Source organism: Ambystoma mexicanum, chromosome 12 (genome assembly GCF_040938575.1).
Source record: "Ambystoma mexicanum isolate Mex_15411 chromosome 12, UKY_AmexF1_1, whole genome shotgun sequence".
In the NCBI taxonomy this organism is placed as follows: Eukaryota; Metazoa; Chordata; class Amphibia; order Caudata; family Ambystomatidae; genus Ambystoma; species Ambystoma mexicanum.
In genome coordinates this window covers 444,514,556-444,535,938 of record NC_090936.1, presented here as the reverse complement: position 1 = coordinate 444,535,938, position 21,383 = coordinate 444,514,556, and the positions used below count along the sequence as shown (strand labels likewise).

The 21,383-nt window shown below is 45.7% G+C and overlaps 1 protein-coding gene across 8 annotated transcripts in view; it reads right to left on the bottom strand.

Annotated features, from left to right (window-relative positions):
* Nucleotides 1-21,383, bottom strand: part of CACNA1C (calcium voltage-gated channel subunit alpha1 C) — a 2,322,072-nt gene that overhangs the window by 894,971 nt on the left and 1,405,718 nt on the right. For all 8 annotated transcript variants that reach the window (XM_069628642.1, XM_069628646.1, XM_069628641.1 and 5 more), the window contains exon 29: nt 9,347-9,457. In XM_069628642.1, coding sequence (XP_069484743.1) covers nt 9,347-9,457 — 111 coding nt within the window. The remainder of the gene's footprint in view (nt 1-9,346; nt 9,458-21,383) is intronic.

Here is a 21,383-nt window from a genome sequence, read left to right as displayed (position 1 = left end):
CATCAAGGCCAACATTGCCTTTCTCGCTCCAGCCTTGGCTGACCTCTGCAACCACTCATTTGCCATTGGCTCCTTCCCTCAACCTCTCATGCACTCTCTTGAGCACCATCTCCTAAAATAGGCGTCCGCGGACCCTTCTTGTCTGGCTAACTGTCGCCCTATCTCTCTCACCCCTTTTTTGGGCAAACTCATGGAGATGCTGGTCATCCCCCAACTGACCCTCCACGCCGAAATGGCCGGCTCTCTCCCCGACCACCAGTCCGGTTTTAAGGCTGCGAGAGGCACGGAACCTACTCTCTAACCTGGACTCTAACACTCCCTCTGTTCTGATCCACCTTGATCTCTCTTCTGCTTTTTACACAGTCAACCACGCCATCCCCATAAACCGTTTCCATGATACCCTAGTCATCACGTACTGGGCAATGGCGTGGCTGACCTCCTTCCTTTCAAACAGACCTTCGCAGGTGCAAATGGGCCCTTTTCTCTCCTCCACCTCACTCACTACATGTGGCGTCCCTCAGGGCGCGATCCTATCGCCTTGGCTATTCAACATCTACTTGGCCCCTCTGGCCCAACTGATCTCCACTTTCTCGCCTCATTTCCAAATGACACACAGCTCTCTTTCAAGCTGCCTTCCTCTACCTCCTCCTCCCTCATACCTGACTGCCTGAGTGCTATTCAGGCATTTTCTCATGGGGACGCCTTCTCCCCCCCCCACCGACTCTCTGGCCTGACTCCCTAGGTCCTCTCCCCTCATCCACTTGTGAGGCAAAAAACATTTGGATCATCTTTGACTCCTCTCTCTCCCTTTCTCTCCACACATCATGGACTTTCCAAGAACTCTACATTTCAGTTGCATTCTACATTTCCTCACCTTCCCCCGGAAGCTCAATGCCTCCAGAGTCCTGTTTCTCTCTAGGCTAGACTACGCCAACACCCTCTTCCTCAACGTGCCTCTTTCCTCTCTTTGCCCTCTTCAGCTAATCCAGAATAGGACTGAAAGACTTATCCTTGGCCTCAAGCCCAGGGACTGCATCTATCCAGCTCTAAAATCTCTCCACTGGCTCCCAGTGACTGCAAGGATCATATTCAAGACCCTTTGTATTATCCACAAGGCTGCTGGGGCCTGGGACCTCTACATCCAGTTTTCCCTTCCTAAATACCTCCCTGACAGAGTCCTTCGGACCTCTGGCTCCAACTCTCTGCAGGTCAAACTTTTCTCCAAGCAGAGTGGGAAGTAGATCCCTTTCTTCGGCTGGCTCCTCCCTCTGGAACGGCCTCCCTCCGCCCTCAGACTTGAGCCGGATCTTCTTAAGTTATGGAAACTTCTCAAGACTTTCCTTTTCTACTCTTCCTTCTTTCTCCCCCTTCCTTGCTAACTCTCCATCTGACGGTGCAACTGAGGTCTGGTCTCTTCAGAGTCATACAGGGGCCAGACCACCTCCTACTAGTCCCCTGAGCATCCTTTGCCAAACTTGCCCTTGGGCTCCCTTCGCTGGACTAGCCCAACTTAGTCCTCCCTGTCCACCACATTCCACGTCTGGCACTTGCCGCCTTGGCCCTCCCAGTACTTTCCTGACTCCGCCCTTGGGTGTACCCCACTCCTGCACTTCTCCCTCTACCCCCTCAGTCTGCACTTACCACCTTGTCATGCACTTACATTTTTTGATTCCCATATCCCCCCTAACCTCCCCATCTTGTCTTGTGGCACCTAGAAACACCTCTGTATAGGCGCCAGCCCAATGAATAAATAAATAAATAAATAAATAAATGGCAGTCCAGCCCGAACTGCTAGGCCACATCCCTTCTGCACGAAACCACAAGCACCCCCAGACATGTTTCAGCTTCTTTGTTTTGCTTTGTCACCCTGACTGGGACGGGTATGCCCAGACGTGAGTCCCATGCCTGCTGGACCCAGAGACCCAAGCTACTCCTTCCTAAAGACGCCCAACGAGGCAAAACATGTCTGGGGATGCTTGTGGTCTCATGCAGAAGGGATGTGACCTAGCAGTTCAGGGTGGACTGCCCCTTTGGGGGTGGAATGAAGCCTGATTTGCATATGGTCGTTCTTCTTTCTGTAATGGCTTGGCAGTTGAAGAACGATGGTCTGGAGGTTTGCCCAGAGCAATTGACAGAGGTTTAAGATTAATTCTAAACCTTCCAACCATCACCTCTTGATTTTGCTATGATATGGTAGCGCGGCTGTTAATAGCATTTAATGAATATAACAAGCATGTGAGGCTATAACTAGCATTAGAACCTAGGGCTTGGCACTCAGCCAATCAGGTTGCTCAAATGATGGGCTTTAGCTGACAATACAAGCAATAATTCTGAGCAGTCGGCCGACTACTCCAGCTCTCTCCCCCCACTACCTCATGCCCTTTGTTCCCACCAGTCGCATATCCATTTTATACCCACAAAACATAACTGCCAATGCTTCGTGTTGCACCTGCTGTCTGCTCCACCTAAATTTGTCCAGGACGCCCATGGAAATAGAAAAATTGCTACGCCTGGAGCCCTAGCCCCGTTTACATGGCAGCCAAGTCATTTCCAAGTCATTTTCTTTTGAACAAACATGTTGCACGCTCTGCGCAACCTGTATTTGCAGTAAAAAAAGGACTATTAGCACTCTCGACATTAACTTGGGGTTGCTATTGTCAATAATGCCTTCATGAGCTGGCAGTTCTGGAATGTTAACAACCCATGAACTCAGCGGTTGGGCCGTTATCTATGTTTGTTCTGCTAGATATACCCCGTGCATATCATGACCCCACCCATAATATATAATGCCAGCGCCCTACTTAAAATCTGATTGGTAACTAAAAGCCTTTTGACTGCTTTAGTAGCAATTTGGTAATGTATTCATATTAAGCTTAATTTTGTTGTTTTCTCTGCATCTGAGATGACACTTTCTGTTCTGCCATAAGGATCCAAGTTCATGTCACTTCTCTTCATGTGATATAGCATCTGATGCACTTCCCCCTCGCATTTGCGCGAACTGGCGTCCCTATCACAAAGTCAATTTATGGCAGTTATAAATCATGTTCGCTCATAAAGAACCACAAGATTAGTGTGCTGATGTGTGGACAAAGTATCCAAACGACAGGGCAAGATTGCGGCTAGTGTTTAACTGTCTAAGCATACCGCGCCCAATACCGTCCCTAATGCAGACACCACCTTCAAGTTCCTCCTAGCACGCGCGATAAGACTTCTCAAGACGCCCAACGTTAGAGAGTTCAAAAGAGCAACGTTAGAGAGTTCAAAAGAGCAACGTTAGAGAGTTCAAAAGAGCAACGTTATAAAGTTCAAAAGAAGTGCGTTGATTTAACAGTAAAAGGGACACGTTCTATCTATCGTTCGCTCAAAGTAAATGCCTTTTATATATTTCATTTAAGGGGCACCTAAAAAATGAATTAACAATTTCCCTTTTGGATCTCAAAATGTTAACGGTCCTTCTTAACAAGTTAGAGCTAAAAGATATGTTCTCAGTGACTGTGCTGCCTCTGTCACTGGTGCCACCGAGATATCGCATCCGAAATAATTGAGTGTCAAATCCAACGCTGAAACTCCTACATGACTTGCACAGTGCAGTTATATCATTATTAAATAATCAATGGTGACCCCAGGGGTCTCCTGAGCATGCCCGCCTCCACAGAGAAATGTCACAACAACGTAAAACTAGGCACATTGCCTCAGGATGACTGTCGCATAAGAAAGGGAAAATGCTAACACAGGCATTTCTAGTTTCCTTCATGGATTCTTAATCTTGAAACTACCAGCTACAAGGGAACTCTGCCAAAACACACAATCTGCGTGATTTCATGTTCACCCAAGCCTGCTTTACCTGAACATATTTTTGCACCCTGGCTCCACAACACTTTTCTACCACATACAGACAAGGTATTGAGTGCTATGATGGAAACGTACCATCCATTTGACCACCCCCGCCCATCTACATGGATTTTCCTTGCTCATTAGCTGTCATTAACCAGGGATACCGAGTTTCGATATCTGTGGGCCTCAATTAGTTTAGTGCTGTTTCCTATGGAAAATACCACCAAACTATATTACTTTTAACATATGCAGTAATCATGGAGTACACGAAGGCTCTGCATGATTTATAGTAATGCAGACCCTTCAATTATTTCCCATTCTGGAGTCGCATTGGACTGCAATGAGGATTGAACCACACTTACCCACACAGGGGCGAATAAATCAACCTTTGCCAAAATACTGTTCGTGAATCAATCCCAGCATCTACATTTTAATACCCCATAGCAGTAAGGTCTCATACTGGTCCAACAGCCTCTAATAATTCTAACTTTACAAAAACTTGCAAAAGGGCTAGCGGATGAGAATTTATAGTCAAGTTGAAATAACAAAAAGTTGATATGTGTTGTCCTTATTCTCTTGTTCTATCCACTATTAGATAGGCAGCACACCAGCGCTGGCTAGAGAAAGAGTTTTAGACTGGCAGAGATAGAGAGAACCTTCTCTGTCCCCTCCTTTCCCTTCTTCTAAATTGTTTCTTGGACTAACGTGAAGACCTGCCAAACACAAAGAAAGTATCTACAAAAATAGATATTTTTGCCCCTATGACACAAGTAAGGCTGTGTGTGACCAGTCCTCTCTGCTCTTCTCACCCTCCGAGACAATCTGGTTAATCTTTGAGCATTACACAATGCATTACCACATTGTTAGGGTGTGTTGCCCCCCCCATCCCCCCAACCTCCTTTTCGTGTTACAAAATACAGCTTGGGCACAACCCTCACTAACAACTGAAAAGCTACCCCTACCCCTCCTTTGTCTATTTAGTCCTGCAATGAGGATTTCCACACCACTACATGCAGTATTTACCACATGCAGTATTTACCACATGCACTAATACTGAATGCAGGATGGTTTTCTGTGGGGGACATTTCCTCCACACAGAACCTGGTGGTTTTGCAGAGTTTCGAACTTGAAACTCTGAATTTGGCGCAGTTCCATTAGCACAATTTGTTTTACTGGATTGCCAAACTTTAAATGAAGCCCCTACTGGGGAGAATATCTTACTCTGCAGCTGCTCCTTCAATGACACTCTTATACCAGCACGAGAAATGTATGCAGCAGTAAAAGAGCATACTGGACATGGTGAATGCAGCCGAAGTGAGATCTGAAAATCTGGGTTCGGGACAGCAGTGGATTTATTCACTGTTTTCGTTAGGTCTTTCCTTCTAAGTAACTCATTAAGAGTTTGGCGGTACGGTAAATGTACGGTACGGACTTCCCACCACTTTTACTGTACCACCAAATTCAGAGTTTCAAAATAAAAAAAATCACTAAAAACCACCTTCTTTTGTGTGGAGGAAATTTCTATCGCACAAAACCATTACCGCTTCAGCTATTACTTCATGCTCTAACACCACATGCTGCAATGAGTCAATTTCCAATTAAGTCCTATGGGACTCAAAAAATGGGGCAATTACTGAAGAATCCACATCTACTCTGAATCAAGAAGACCCTACTTGCTATTGCTTGATTACCACCTGTGGTAATGGTAAATTAATTAAGCAGTATCACCAGATACAAACCTTGGGGTGGAAGGCTGACTATTATATTAGTATTCAGGAGTAAGCCTCACCCAAAGCACAACTGCAGGCGTGTTTGGAGGCAACCTCTGCTGTACAGTACAACGTAATGATCCAGAACCACTGTAGTGTAGCTGTTCCATGGACCCTGTTCTCAGCATGCCTCTCACGACTGGTTATTTTGGTCTAAGTGCAGAAGACCACTATATGCCGTGACTGGGTCAGGGTCTTGACCCTATTGGGGAGGGAGGGACCCCTCCCAACATGGTCTAGGCGGCCCATCAGGGTATAAGCCAGAGCCGACCCTATCCCAGAGGCAGGGAGAGTGAGTTGGGTTGGCCTCAGTCCCTGAACAGACATATTGTGCTGGGCCTACCTGTCCACTTAGCACCACTGCTGTCGCGCCATGCCTTGCTGCCTCATGTCTGGTAGAAGTTCTTTCTTATTTCTTTTAAGACCACCGGTTACAGAATGCAGTTCTTCCTTAGCAGGAAAATCTGAAAGCAGAAGCACCGACGCTGAGAACGAGTCTTGCTCCTGTGATCACCTCCTGCTTACCGGCCAGAACACTGACCTCCAAGAACAGCAGTAAGGGGACATGAGTGGTAAAAAAAAGGAAGTGAAAAAAGGAACAGGCAACAGCCGCCCCACCAATGTCTACGTGGGGAAAATGGTGGGGCAAAGAAGAGTTTTGAATGAAATGGGACACTGTGACTCATCCTTCGGGGAGACAGACGAGCGGTGGAAGAAGGAACCAATGGGAAGAGGGAGGAAGCAGTCAAGGTGGACAGCCATGGTATAAAAGACCTCTGTGGACAGAACCAGGAATAGATGAAGAAAGGTCCTACAGTGAGGTCAGGAGGAGAGGTGGCGAAGAGAGACCAGGCGGGTGACAGAAGGTGGAGCGGAGTGCTGAGGGCATGTTGGAGATTGTGGAACAGAGTGCAGGTAAAGTATTGTGTGTGAGAGAGTGGTACCAAGCAGCAGTGAGTGGACTGGTTATTGTAAGAGTGAGTGTTGGAACATGTGACATAGTGAGAGAGAGGGGAAGATAGGAACGAGTGAGAGTAGCAGGGATTTAACAGTAGAGAATGGTCAAGAGAGAGAGTGTGAGTGAAAGAGAGAGTGGAAGTGAGGCTGGAAGAGAGGAGAGACAGTTGTCAAGGGAGGACCTTGGAGAATAGGAGGGTGTAGTAGGAAGGCAAGTGGGAGCTAGGAGGAGAGGGAGAAACACTGGATGGACAAACAGGGTGAGACAGACAGTAGGAATGAGGGGGAGGAGCATCAGACCGAGAGGCAGGTGATAGAGAAGGGAGTAGTAAAGGAGAGAGATTGAGGGTAGAAAGGGAGGTGAGGGGAGGGGAGACCATAGAAGGAAAGAGTAGAAGGAAGTTGGAGGGATAGAGAGAAGGATATATGAGAGGGAGAGATAGAGAGAAGGAAGAGAATATGAGAGGGGAGACCTGAAAAGGGAAAAAGAGGAGACAGTAGGAGGAGGGAAGGAGAGAGAGAGGGAGGATAGAGAGAGAGGGAAGGAGAGAGAGAGGGAGAGGGAGAGAGAGAGAGGAAAGAGCGAGCAGGAGGAGTGTAGGCTAGAGAAAGAATAGAGAGATGAGAGAAGGAGTGGTAACAAAAGTTTAATGGAGAAAATGAGATGCAAAGCACAACTTAAATATCATTGTCTAGGGGGAATATCAGTGAAAGGTGCCACTAGTAAATCCTAGAGGTAATGAGATGGAGATGGCTGCAGTCTTTAGGCCAACACTGATAGTCCAGCTTAGAATTAGGCAGAAGGTTTTAACTTTCATTAGTATTGACTCAAACATCTGGGAAGTAGGGAAGTCTGGGCTAGGGTGGAGGGAGCTTATGGGAGGTTGCGAATTAAACCAGGAACTCCCGTTTATCTGGCCCTCCTCAACCAAACTGTGTAAATTAACAATAAATACTCAAAACCCCCTAAACAAGTTACAGAATTCTTGAAGGCATCTGTGGCAAGTGGTTTCAGGAGTGGGATCGTCCAGGCCCCTATACACAGGCTGACCCACAGCAATGGATGGAAAATCAGAAGCCAGTGAGTCTTGGGGAAGCACTGCTGCTGAGCCTAAGTCTGCCAACTAGGAATAGAACCAGACTTCCTCAGGGTGGACATGTCCTCCAAAGGGTCAGACAATTCCTGTGAATCCACAGAGTCAGAAGGTACTCTGACTGAAATAGAAGATCAAGGACAGTTTTGGAATACTGTCTCAGGACCCAGGGAGGAGCACAAAAGAACACATTTGTGAGGCCTGGAAAAATATAAAACATCTGAAGAGATTTGCACCCGGAAGGAGGGGACTAATACCCAACCCAGATACCTCAGCTTTCCAGGAGTGGTGGAGTCCCTGTCTTAGTGACAAGGAAGGAGAAGAGACAGAACCCCACGAAGAACAAGGGAGACATTAGCATCATCATAGAGGATTTGCTGAGGTCCCTGGTAGAAGGTCAACTAAAGGGTCAGACGATTCATAGTAATTCGCAAAGTCAGAATGCACTCTGACCAAAATAGAAGATGAAGGATATTCAGGGAGGAGCATGGGATAACAAATCTGTGAAGCCTGCAAAAATATGAAACATCTGAAGAGACTTGCAGCCAGCGGGAGTGGACTAAAGCCCAACCCAGTTAACTCAGCTTTCCAGGAGGGAAGAGGTCCCTGTCTTAGTGATAAGGAAGAAGAAGAGACCGCACCTCATGGCGCATTTGTGAGCCACTTGTATTATCATTTGCTGAGGGCCTTGGTAGAGTCTCTACCTCCATTTAGAAGTTCTGGAATATGAGTCTAACACATTGTCAACATGTTATGTTCATTAGGAAACGCCACGTTTTTGCTTCCCAAAGCTGAATTCTAGGACACTGTCCTATTCTGAAGCAGTGTACTGATCGTGTTGCATCCAGATTAGGCTTTATTTCCATAATACAGTTGTTTTTTTAGAAGAGTACAGCATGGTGTACCCAGAGCAGTATGCAGGCTACATTTAACTTTCAGCAAAATTATTCCTGCATTTGGACTTTGTCGCTTTCACTATAGATGTAAACAAAATAATGGCCCTCATCAGGAGTTTGCCGGTAACCCGCCTGTACTACCGGTGGTTTACCGCAAACACCTCTTACCGTTACCGGCGCCCGATATCCCAGTGTTCATGGGATATTACGGACTCGATGGGAAGGAAACCCCTGAATCACAGGAACCACTGTCAATGGTGCCGGTAATTCAGTGAATTCTCCGCCGGTAGGGGTCTGAACTATCGGCATGCCAGGCCTGCCGGTGGTTCCCTGCCCGTAGCGACAGACCGAGTATGCCGGTCCAGAGAAAATGCCAAAGCCAGTATTACCGGCCATTTTACCTGCATTGTTTCCGGACCGGCGTGCTCATAATGAGGCCGTCACATCTGGGCTTCCTACACTCAGTTCTATGTGTTCATTTTGGGGACATCATATACCATTTATAAATGTTGAGCGCCTTTTGATGTTTCAGTTCTAGAATATGAAGATTTGACTTTATTTGGGACAGGGAACATTTTTCCATACTTCTCTAATGGTAGTACCTCTTTCTTTTTTTCCTGTTTTAGGGTGGCCAAGGATCAAACTGAGACTCCATCCTAGGCCACCACATGATTAATGGAAATTACATGTACAGTGCTCTGTCTGCGTAATACCCGTTTTCAACCCTCATCCCCATCTGATCGAGTAACAAGCACACTTCACAATTAAACATCTCCATTTATTCTGTGCCACATACCTTGGGCTTGAAAGCAATGAGTTTCAGGATCATTTCCACTGTGAAGAGGCCGGTGAAGAGCATGTTGAGGATGTTCATTGCTTCTTTGAAGGTGCAGCTCTGGCCATAGTGCTATAAAAGAAGCATGGCATGGTTTGATCTGATTGCTGTAATCCATGATCCGATAAAATGATTTGAAAGATTGAACTCATTTAACACGGAACCCATGTGCCGGAATTATTAAAATATGAAGCAACCAGATGTATAAATCGTACAGAACTAGAATAAGAATGTACAATGCCTTTGTCCCCACAGACACATTGTGCTTAAATCCCATGATCCAAGCCCACATCCCAAGTAACCCGACGGCTGCTTCCCCCGCCTGCCATACATCCCCCACCCTCCCTTCGCTTCATGTTAAATTTCCCTTCCCTCCCACACCCACTTATCTTTTTTCTTCAGCGGCAGCAGCACCCGCCGCCATTGCTACTACTAAACAACATGGGGGTGCAAACGACAGAATACACGTTTTTGTTCTTTTCCAATTATTTCTTTAAGCCTCATATACAGTGCTATTCCCTGCCTACTCATTAACCGGTGTACCAATCCGTACTGATGTTTGGATTCAATCAAAATTCCCTATTTGTTTGAAATGGGATTTGAGGAGAAATTTTTCAAACATAAGAAATGCAATTCAGACTTAATATGTGAACAAGGCATTTTACTGTGAACCTGTGCATACTTCTTTCATGTTCATTTTGTATTAAGGACTAGAGTTGTATTTACAGCCATAAATGTAAATTTGAAAAAGAAATGAGAAATAAATGTGAGGAGTTTGAGAACAGGAGAGTTACAATTTCCCCATGTGATTTACAATTCATCAAAACAAACAAACTGCTATATTCTCTACAGTTTGGTTTATTCAATCCGTGGTCCTTGTGTAATATAATACTTACTACTTTCTTACAGGACTCTTACATATATAAACAAATCATCGTATATGCTTCAGAAACAAGGCATGCATATCCACCTGGCCCTTAAAGTGCAATACAAAAGGAAACCTCCATGTAAATTAATCCATTCTCTGTATCCCTTGTTCTGGTTCTGGTGCTCAAAAAATGCATTAAACCACAAAGGGTCAATTAAGGGGTCACTGCTGCTGCTGCAGCTGCTCCATCTCCCTCCTGGCCGCCATAGAAATGGAAGAGGGGCTCCGTACGGAGCCCCGCCTTCCTGATCCATGGGGGCATCTTAAGGAATTTTCTTTCAATGAAAGGGACGCTGTGTGGCATTCTGTTCATTGAAAGAAAATACATTGGTCTTAGCACCCCGGGTTTCCCAGATTGGCATCCACAGGCTGGAACGGGTGGTAACGGCCCCTGTGTCAGTTTGATCTAACTTATCCTCTTCTTCCGAATATGCCCCCGACTCCCCTTCCTCCCCTTCCACCTCACCTTGAAGTTTCCGGCGTTGTGACAGCGTTGGGTTGTCTTTTGCTCGAGTCTTTACTCCTTTTTTTTGCAGATGAAGGCGACCAAGGTAGGACGCCACAGTGACACCCAAAGGGTGATCTGTGGCAGCCCTCCGCAGTTGCCGAGTACTGGGGAAAAAGCCAATGGCATAAAAAACCCTGGAAGAGATGAGATTCCGCAGCTGAAGGGAGCTCGAGTATTATGACTCCAGAGGATACTGCAGTGAAGAAGGAACGGATCCAACACAGCGGGGGTGGAAGTGCTGACAAGAAAGGCAGATAGCGGTACTCAGAAAGAGTGAACCCGTAAGTACTCCAGCCAGAAATGGTAGGCAAGGCAATCCGAATAACAGGCAGTGGTCGATACACGGGAGGAGCAACAGGTAAATCCAAGCAGGAATGGGCGAGGCAAGGCAATCCGATATGCAGGCAAAAGTCGGAACCGGGAAATCAGTGGAGAGAAAAGAAAAGAGGGAGAGAGGAAGGAGAACAAACTCCGCGAGGGAGGAAGGAACCAGGGTAGCCAGGAATAAGTAAACTGAAAGAAACGAAGGGAAGCGCACTCACGGAAGACGGGAGGGCGAAAAGTAAACAGAAAGAAACGAAGGAAAGCGTACACACCGAAGACGGGAGGGTGGAAGGGAATATTAAGTGGATCAGAAAAACAGGCGGGGAGGAAAAAATGTAAGAAAACAGTGATAATCAGAAAGGGATTACCAAACGGAGATAGAGCAGACAAGAGACAGAATGAAAACTGTACGTTGCAACGCAACCCGACCCCGGAAGTGAAATGAATAAATACCTGTGTCGGGAGGCTGCAGGAACAACTAGACCGACACCTCACGTTTTCGTTGGACGTGATGGTGTCAGCAAAGGCGGACGCAGTCTCCACCTATTCCACAGCCGCCAGATTCCCCGCGGTGTGACACCCTGGCCCGAGTTGAAGACCCAAGTGTAATTATTGCTTAACTGTATTGATGAAAAACAATATTATACAATGCTTAAATCAGCACTTCAGATAATTGTTATTGCTGGAGAATACTCATCACCCAACCTTTCCTTGACTTTTCATTTTCTTCACATCACAGACAAGGTTCCACTTGTTGTGCATCAAAGCAACATCTTCTTTAAGGATTTACTTCCTGCATGACAGCTAATGGCAGGAACACTTTAGATGAGCCATAATTTACCAACCAAAATCTTGTACCTTAAATCTAATTTTACTTCTGCATGTGGTGGTCTTCTAGTTAGCTTGAGTGATGTCGTATTGGCATGTGCAGGCTCATTGGGAGTATTCTTGCTCTGAAGTTTCTTACAGTGAGCCATACCTTTAACAATGTATTGTCTCTCTCTGGATGACTGACTGATGTTTGCTTCTTAAAAAGCAAGTATGGGGGGTGGGAGAGCGCTGTTGAGCAGCCGAAGGAAATGGCCGCCTGATCGAGAGGCTCCAACCCCATTTGCAATCCTTAAAACGTATTAATCCTTAATCATGCCTATTCCAACGCTAAACATACTGGCAAGCAGAGATAACAACGCCAAGCACAGTGCATTTGAATATAAGATCCTGCAACCCCCCCCATAAACGGAGTTGAAGCCTACTGAAAACTGGCCCGGGGAGCGCCGGCAGTGACCGTTGCTGTGACCCGTGGAAGGGAGGACGTGAGGCCTTTTGACTGCTGGTGGGAGCCAAGCACGACAGGATCTGTGTGTGCGGCGACCGCAGACCCTTGGAACCCAATACCTTCAGGTACCGCAGAGGGAGCTTGGAGGGACGGGGAGCGGACTGAACCCCTGTTTGCAACGACTATCACTCCCTCAGCTGAGACAGTCAACCCGGCTGTGCGGAACAGAGCAAGGTGCTGTTAAACATAAATCATATAGTGCCTCCTTTTGATTTATATTGGCCTAAGCCTAGTTGCTCTATGGGAAAACCGCGTTGCAAAGTTCCGATTTTGGGTCGACTTCGCCGCCATTTTAGAGTCATCCGCCATTTTGATTTCTGTTTGTATGTTTCTCTGTTCTAAAATGGTGGACTGTGTTTTCAACTTGCAACCAAGCCTCCCGACCTTTGAGTTCTGATAATGTTTAGGCTGTCTGCGAGCCGACTGTTTAGACTGGGTAAAGAGAACTTGTGGTCCGTATGAACTGCCATCCGAGTATTGTCTGCGCACATAAGACCCATCCCTGTGTAAACATTGGGACAATACAGAGTAAATCTCAAGCGTGGACACAGGCCGAACTACATTGTGTAGGGATAAAGACTAGGATCCGAGAAATTACATCACTGTTGTAGCTTTACAGAAATGCAAACTCATGTAATCCGTCTGCATATTATTGTATAAACTGTATGTGAACTAGGCACAAACTCTAGACCACGAATTATTAACATGTAGAGGGGCTGGACAATGTTTCTGAAAACTGCATAAAAGTACAAATGTTTAGATGTCCAGCACACACTCTCCTCTCTTTGACGGGCTGGTACTCATTGTGGGGTGTTGAGAGCCAGATAGCTATCTGTATCTATGTTTCTTTGTAAACTGCGCAGAATAAAAGATCTATGAATCTTTATTGCCCGTGTTTGGTGTATTTCCTTTGTGGTACTCAGCCTCGATATTTCTTTTGCTTTTACAGATGGCGCCCAAATAGGGACCCTCAAGATTGATGCCATCTCATTGAAGAGTTGATGTGGCTATCGGACCGGGATCGGACGGTGAGAAAGGGGGCCCCTTCTTGGATGAGACGCAACATCTCAACAGTACTGCACGGCCAGATCCCTGAACGGTGAGCACGCGATCCGAGACTGCATCTTGACGAGGGTCCATTTATCGAGGTGGGCAATTTTGCTGAAATCACCAACCACGAGGGTCCTTTGTTGTCCTTAGTAATCCGATCGGCCCTTACTTTGTCCTTTGATCAGGTGAGTCGTGCCCTGATTCCTAAGTATCCTGATATTTGATTTGGTGTATTGTCCTGGCGAGTACAATTATTGACCATGTAACACCAGTAATCTGACATGCCTGGGAAATTGCCTGTTTCAGGGCGTTATTGTCTGCCTTTGTAATTTGGCCGTCCTGCACCGCAGGAGGGGTCAACGGCATGTCCTATGTACTATGTAATGTAAGTTTGGCGTTGGTAGTATAGTGTTCAACGATATTTGGCACAGACATACTAGAGATGCTTCCGAATTTCAGCGGCCAATTAATGGTAGCTTTGAGATTTTTCGTATAGAATATTTAGAATCTATGTTATTAAAGAAAAAAGCTAGACCTGCAGCATTTGATGTATTACAAAATTTGAAAAAAGAAGCTATGCAGCAATTTAAAAGTAGAGAGAAACATGCACGTCGACATATTTCGAACGCCGAGAAAGCGTTATTGTACGATCAACAGAAACAGTCAGAGTCAGTTACAAACATGGATAGGGCTTTTCAACTTGGCATTCAGAAAATATACCCGTCTAAAGATGTTCATGATCAGATGAATTGATCGATAAGCTTTTAAATGAACGAAGGCCTGGTGCCACTGCGCCACCTCCTTATTCCTGTTGCTTTACCTCTTCCTGCTGTTGTTCCTCCTCCCGTAGTAATTCCTGCACCTCTTATTACTCCTCTTATTACTCCTCCGCCACTAGCTACTGCTCCACTTCCTATTGTCGCTCCTCCACCTGTACCTCCACCTTTGCCTGCTGTCATGGGTCCGGTAGATTTGTCTTTGATACCAGTGACAGCACCTTCATTACCAACTGTACAAGATTTGTCTACTCTTTCTCTTCCAAGTGGTTCTGCTCCGCTTGTAGTTGATAAGGGAGCGGAATCGAAGATTGTAACTCGCAATACAGTTTCTAAAGAAAGAAAGCGAGATCTGAATGCATGGGCTAGACAGTGCATGGAGAAGGGTGAATAATCTGATGTCCTTGCTACACTTTCTAATCTGGATAGTTTTCCTGAGAAAACTGTTTTTATTGAAGAGATGGGAATCCATGTAACCGTAATGTGGAACAGACTGAATGATGTAGATATCCCACAAGGGTTAAGGGATCTGACTTTTCTTAGCATATTCAAGAGATACTGCGGAGAAATTATAGGAGCACGTCGAGAGGATATTTGAGTTTAGAAGGGAGTTAGAAAAGTTACGAAATGATGAAATAGATGGTGATAGTTTGAGCGCTATTTTTGTACAGAAACAGTTCCTTCCTCTTAGTAAATCAATGAGCGAAGAAATGCGAATTTGCACGAGAGATGCACGTAGATGGATTTCAGATATGTCGATATCTCCCGTAGAGGTATATGACACGTATAGTCAGTATATGCCAGAAATGCAGAGGAAAGTGATACAGGTAATGGTAGAGTACCTACAGGATATATATACAGAATATATACAGAGAAAGATTTGTTGTCCCGCAGAATTATTGAATATCTACAAGAGAGTTTTTTCGTCTGACACTCCTTCAGCTGCTTTAGCACTCGATTTGGCTTTGTTGCTCAGTAAGCGTTCGGAGTTGCCTGTTACTCAGTTACCTATGAGAGAGGTTCCTCCGACATTTGTCCCAAAGTCAACGTTCCGGCTAATGCTGCAACAGGCATTGCCGCCTATGATATTGATGTACATTATGTATTGCAGTTTGTTCACATCCCGTTCTCGAGACAGGAAGCGAATACCATTAGACAATCTATTCCAGATATTAGGAAGAATCTGATAGGGTTTTATAAGGAGATAGAATCTGTCTTGCAGTCGTCAGTATTGACCCTGGGTGATACGGGATTTGTTATTTCCTGTGCTCCTACCTGCTGATTTGTGGAAACAGATTAGGACAATAGACGATGTACCAGGGTTAGGGGACACATGGGATAATTTGACTAGACAAGATAGAGATAGGCCAGCTGGTGAAAGACTACCGCAGATCATACTGACTTTGCCTGATAGAATAGTGACAAAATTGAAAGCCTTATTTCCCGAGAGGATAGTTTGGGACAAACTCACTGCTTGTATCCAGGGAAAATCTGAGGCTGCAACTGAATTTTTTTTATCAATTTGAACAAGTATTTTCAGATTTAAGTGGAAAGGATATAAGCACAGAGTCTGGAAAAAGATTATTTGTGGACAAATTAGTGCGTGGATTATTACCTGACTTCCAGTCACAAATTATGACTTCTGAGAGCGCATGGCAAGCTAAGTCTCAGTCTGAAGTGTTGCATATGGCTCAGTATTATGAAAACCGAGTTAATAATGAGAAAGAAAGGATTGAGAAAAAGAAGAGAGACTTGAAAACCAAGGTGTTGATGCAACAGATTGTTAGAGGACCTAGAGGGGGTAGTACACAGTTTCGAGGACAGTATGTTCCACAAGGTAATGTACCGTAGGGTCCTGTACACGCGAACCAATGTGCTTATTGTAGACAAGAGGGTCATTGGCGAGCACAATGCCCGATCCTCCAGCAGAGGTCGAATAATACATATGGTATTATGGGTAGACGATCCAGAGGCCGCCCTGTGGCAGAGGGTCCTGGTAGAAGCCAGTTTTCTCAGAATTCTCAGTCCTTTTCGCAAGACAATCAGCCACTGAGTGTGGATAATAGAAATATTTTTGATCATCTTTCTACTGCTTATCTCTCAGAAGACGTTCCCTTTGATGATATATTGTTTCGCTAGGATTGCCCGAAGCAGGGTTTGGAACCTACACCTATTCCCGTTAATCAGAAAGGTACCTACGTTGAGATGATGGTGGGAAATAGGAAACATCTATTTTTGATAGATACAGGAGCACAGAAGTGTTCCATTGACCATTCACAGGTTCCACACATTCCACTGTCAGGGCAAACTAATGTTTCTGTAGGGTTTTCTGGTAGGCCAGTGGTTAGTCCGGTTTCTTTGCCGGTACCGATTTCACTGGTCCATTCATGGATCACTGTCCGTTTCTTTTGACATCAAACTGTGGTGAGAATTTGTTGGGGTTGAATCTGTTGAAGGAATTAAATGTGGTAATTCATTGTTCTTCGGATGGAGTGAGTTTGACGATTTCACCACAGCAATTTTCTGCCTCACAGTTTGACTAGACCTTTGCCGCCGGAATTTAGTGACGTTCCGGAATGTGTATGGGCAATTGACGACAATGATGTTGGTATTTTACAAATTGAGCCTGTTAAAATTGAAGAAATTGCAGGTAGTTTGTGCAATAGTCCGAATTTAACGGTGTATAAGAAAGGGGATAATGCAATTCCTTTCCGTTTCATTATCGATTTACGCGCCATCAATAAGACCGTCGCTCCACAATTTCCTATTGTGCCTGATGTGACAATGATATTAACAATGATCCCAGCGTCTGGGGTTAATTTTAGTGTCGTAGATCTTAAGAATTCCTTCTTCAGTATTCCTATACACAAGGATAACAGATAACTTTTCGCGTTCACCCTTTGGGGACGCTCGTTTACATTCACCCGTGCGCCACAAGGGTACACGGAAAGTCTGAGCATTTACAGTAGGGCTTTGAAAAAGCAGCTCGACACACTTGAGTTGCCTAATACTAGTATATTGCTTCAATATGTTGATGATCTTCTTTTGGCTGCAGATTCAGAAAGTGCTTGTAAAGAAGGCACTGTGTTATTGCTTATTCATCTCGCAAAACATGGACATAAAGCTTCACTGAAAAAGTTTCAATATTGTCACCAGGAGGCGCCTATTTAGGCTACCTCCTGTCAAAGGAGGGAAGAAGACTGACACCTGAATGAATAAAAATCATTTTTAGCATGACTGTCCCAAATACGCAGAAGGAAGTCAGAGCCTTGATAGGAATGGCTTCTAACTGTAGACAGTGGATCCCAAACTTTTCGCTAGTGATCAAACCAATGTTGGCTTTGACAAAGAAGGGCATTTCTTTGCCATTGCCATAGAACTTGGAACACCAGAAAGCTTTTGATTTGCTCAAGACTGCACTGTGTTCAGCACCGGTTTTGGGCACACCAAATTATGAAAAGGCCTTTGAGTAGTATGTGCATGAACGTGATGGATGTGCTTTGGCTGTGTTAACGCAGGAACATGGGGGGAAGAATAGGCCGTGCGGTTACTTTTCCTCCACCCTTGATCGTGTTGCATGTGCTTTGCCGAGATATCTGAGAGCTGTCGCGGCTGCGTCTGTAAAACAGAGCGAGAGAATGGTTCTAGGCCATGCTTTAACCTGGTTGGCACCTCATTCTGTAGACGTTCTATTAAATAGAACGCAAACACAACATCTTACCTTCGCACGATTAACGAGATACGAATTGCTCTGGTTTGCACCGCATATACAAACTAGGAGATGTTGTGCATTGAATCCGGCTGAATTATTACCTCTTCCGCAAGATATTGCTTGCAGTGACGAAATGTCACATGACTGCCTTTATACCACAGAGCAAGAAACTAAAGGCAGGATTGATTTGAAAGATACACCTTTGAACGACCCACAAGGAGAGCTGTTTTGCGTTGGCTCTTGTTTCAAACTTCCGGATGGTACATCCACTGCTGCTTATGCCATCACTACACTAAGCACGATTGTGGAAACCAAAAGAATTTTGCATAACTCTGCGCAGGCCGCAGAGATTATTGCATTGCCCGAGCTTGTGAACTTTCTGAAGGGCTTAGAGTGAATATATATACAGATAGTCAGTATGCTTTTGGGGTGGTTCACAACTTCGGTAGACTTTGGGCAGAACAAGGTTTCTTGACCTCACATGGAACGAAGATTCAATATGGCACCTTGATAGTTCAGCTACTCTCATCGCTTGCACTTCCCACTCAGCTAGCAATTATGAAATGCGCGGCACATCAGAAAATCATAGATGTAGGAAAAGGAAACGCTTCCGCTGACCAGATAGCCAAACAGACTGCTAATGATCTCTATTCAGATATGTACACTACAAGGGAAGCCACAAACGTCTGTACTATAGATGAAGGAATCAATTCCATAAAGAATATCCAAGCAGATGCCACTCTAGAGGAAACTAAGCAATGGGCTGAAGGCTTGGCGAGGTTGGATGATGATGGGTGTTGGATGGATAACTTAGAAAGAAAATGGATGTTGCCAGATGCGTACATCACTATGATGGTCTCAATGGTTCATGGTCCCACCCACATATGTGCTAGGAAAATTTGCAAAATGTTAGAAACTGTCTGGGTAAATGTTAACATCCCGAAAACTGCGGAGCGTTATGTCCAGAGTTGTATGGTCTGTCTACAACACAATGTGGGGAAGTGTACATCAACACAAAGGGGTAGTTTTGGTCCACCTTCTGTCCCTTTTGAGGTAATTCACTTTGATTTTATTGAAATGGAGCATTGCAATAACCTCAAATATGTTCTGGTAGTCATTTGTGCTTTCAGTAAATGGGTTGAAGCCTTCCCTGTAAAAGATGCCACGGCAATGACGACGGCGAAAATCATGCTCAAGGAATATTTTCCTAGGTTTGGTTTGCCGAGGGTCATCTGGTCGGATAATGGTCGACATTTTATCGCTGCTGTTATCCTACAAATATGCGCGGGATTACAAATCGATAAACGGTTCCATTCGTTCAGACATGCTCAGAGTGCTGGATTGGTAGAGCGGCACAATGGAATTTTAAAGAACAAACTCGCTAAAACGTGTGCCGGCACCAATTTGAAATGGACGGACGCCTTACCAATAGTGTTACTCTCTATGCGTACAACCCCGCAGTCTAGTACTGGGCTCTCCCCATGTGAGGTGGTGATGGGGAGGCCAGCTAACATTTGGAATCTTGCTAAACCTAGGACTTTGAGGGATATAGAGCATGTACTTCTTTCTGAATATTGTGACCGGTTAACTCAAAATCTGTATTCGATTCATCAACTGGTGCGAGAAGCCCTCCCAGCCAAATCCGACCTGGTGACTGGGTGCTTACTAAAGCTTTTGAGAAAGCATCCTATCTCGCACCACGGTGGAGAGGGCCCTTTCAGGTCCTATTGGCCACACAGACTGCTGTACGAGTAGCTGGAAAGAAACACTGGTTGCATGCAACGCACTTCAAGAGGATACCTTTCCCTTTGCCACACAACGAAGAAGATAAGGAGAAACTTACTTTCTCTGTTCCCAATGATCGATCAGCATTGAGCAACACAGAGGGTGTTCTGGAGACTATCCATAAGCCCGCGGGGCCCTGGGGAAATTGCTGCTTCGTCTCCACACTCCTCTACAGATCGTTTTGCACCTTTGTCTGGTTCTGCGGAAAATTCATCACTTCCATCAGGAAGCAACAACACACTGTTCGCAGATCACACGGTACCAGGAGTCACAAGGTACAATCTGCGTCCACAGAGCTAGACTTACTGCACGGTTCGGCTGTGCCCACAGGGGACTACAGAGCTTGTCCTTCGCCACATCTTTTGCATCTGAAGGAAAGTAGGTTTCTCGGGATGGGGAAAGACTAAGAAGACGTGTAATCAGGAGATCACCAGTAAACGGACTACAGAGTTTTTGCAGGAATCTTTTCGAAAAAGAGAACAGCTTCAAAGGAACAATGCCCGTTATCGTCTCCACTCGTGCGGAACAAACAAGTGACTGTGTGACCAACAAAGACAATGGATGATCAAATACATGGGGCCTCATTACGAGGTATGCCGGTAAGGGAAAAATGATGCTGGTATGTAAATACCGGCATCATTTAACGTTCCGTAGCATTCTGACCCACAAACCCGGTATCAACGGCACCGTTATTTACTGTGCCGCAAATAGCGGCATAGGCGCGTACACGCGCCTCTTCGGGCAGGAAATACCGGCATGCCGGTAATAGGTGCCAATTACAACCCACGCAAACATGCAAATATCGGCATCGCAAACCCAGTAATAACGGGCTGCATGATGCCGGCAAAACAGGCATCGCGGACCAACCGCAAACAGCAACCAAGATACAAGGCAGCTGCCACAAGTGCACACAATCCCCACAGGTGGAGTCAAAGGAGGCTGTGCCAATATGAACTGAGCACACCCACACACCACAACCCCCCCCACAGGTGTAGGCAATGTAGAGTGGCCCAGTACAAAAGGAGCACACCTACACACCACACCCCTTCCTACACCAAAATGCTACCACTAGCATTTGCAATCATGGCACAGGAGGACATGCCTATACTGCTACAACTACAGCAACAACAGCAACAACAACAACAACAACTACAGCAGCAAGAACAGGCAGCACAGAGGAGACGCAGGAGGAGAAGGAGGGTGAGACAGGGCCAGCAATTACTACCAGTGCAGCCACCAGCGCCTCGAAGGCAGCCACCAATCCCTCGCACCAGACCCAGCCCATTCAACCTAACCCCTGAGCAGATCCACACCCTGTACCGGTTGGACCGTGACACCATCACCACCATAGTGGACATGATACAGAACGACATTGCCAGCCACATACAAATACGCACTGCCATCCCCCCCACTACTAAAGGTGGTGTCTGTGCTACACTTCCTGGCCACAGGCACCTACCAACACACAGTGGGCCAGCTGCATGGCATTTCACAAACACTATTCTCACTCATGCTGAACCAAGTGCTGGATGCCCTCCTGAAGCACGCAAGCACCCACATATCCCTACCACGGACTGCC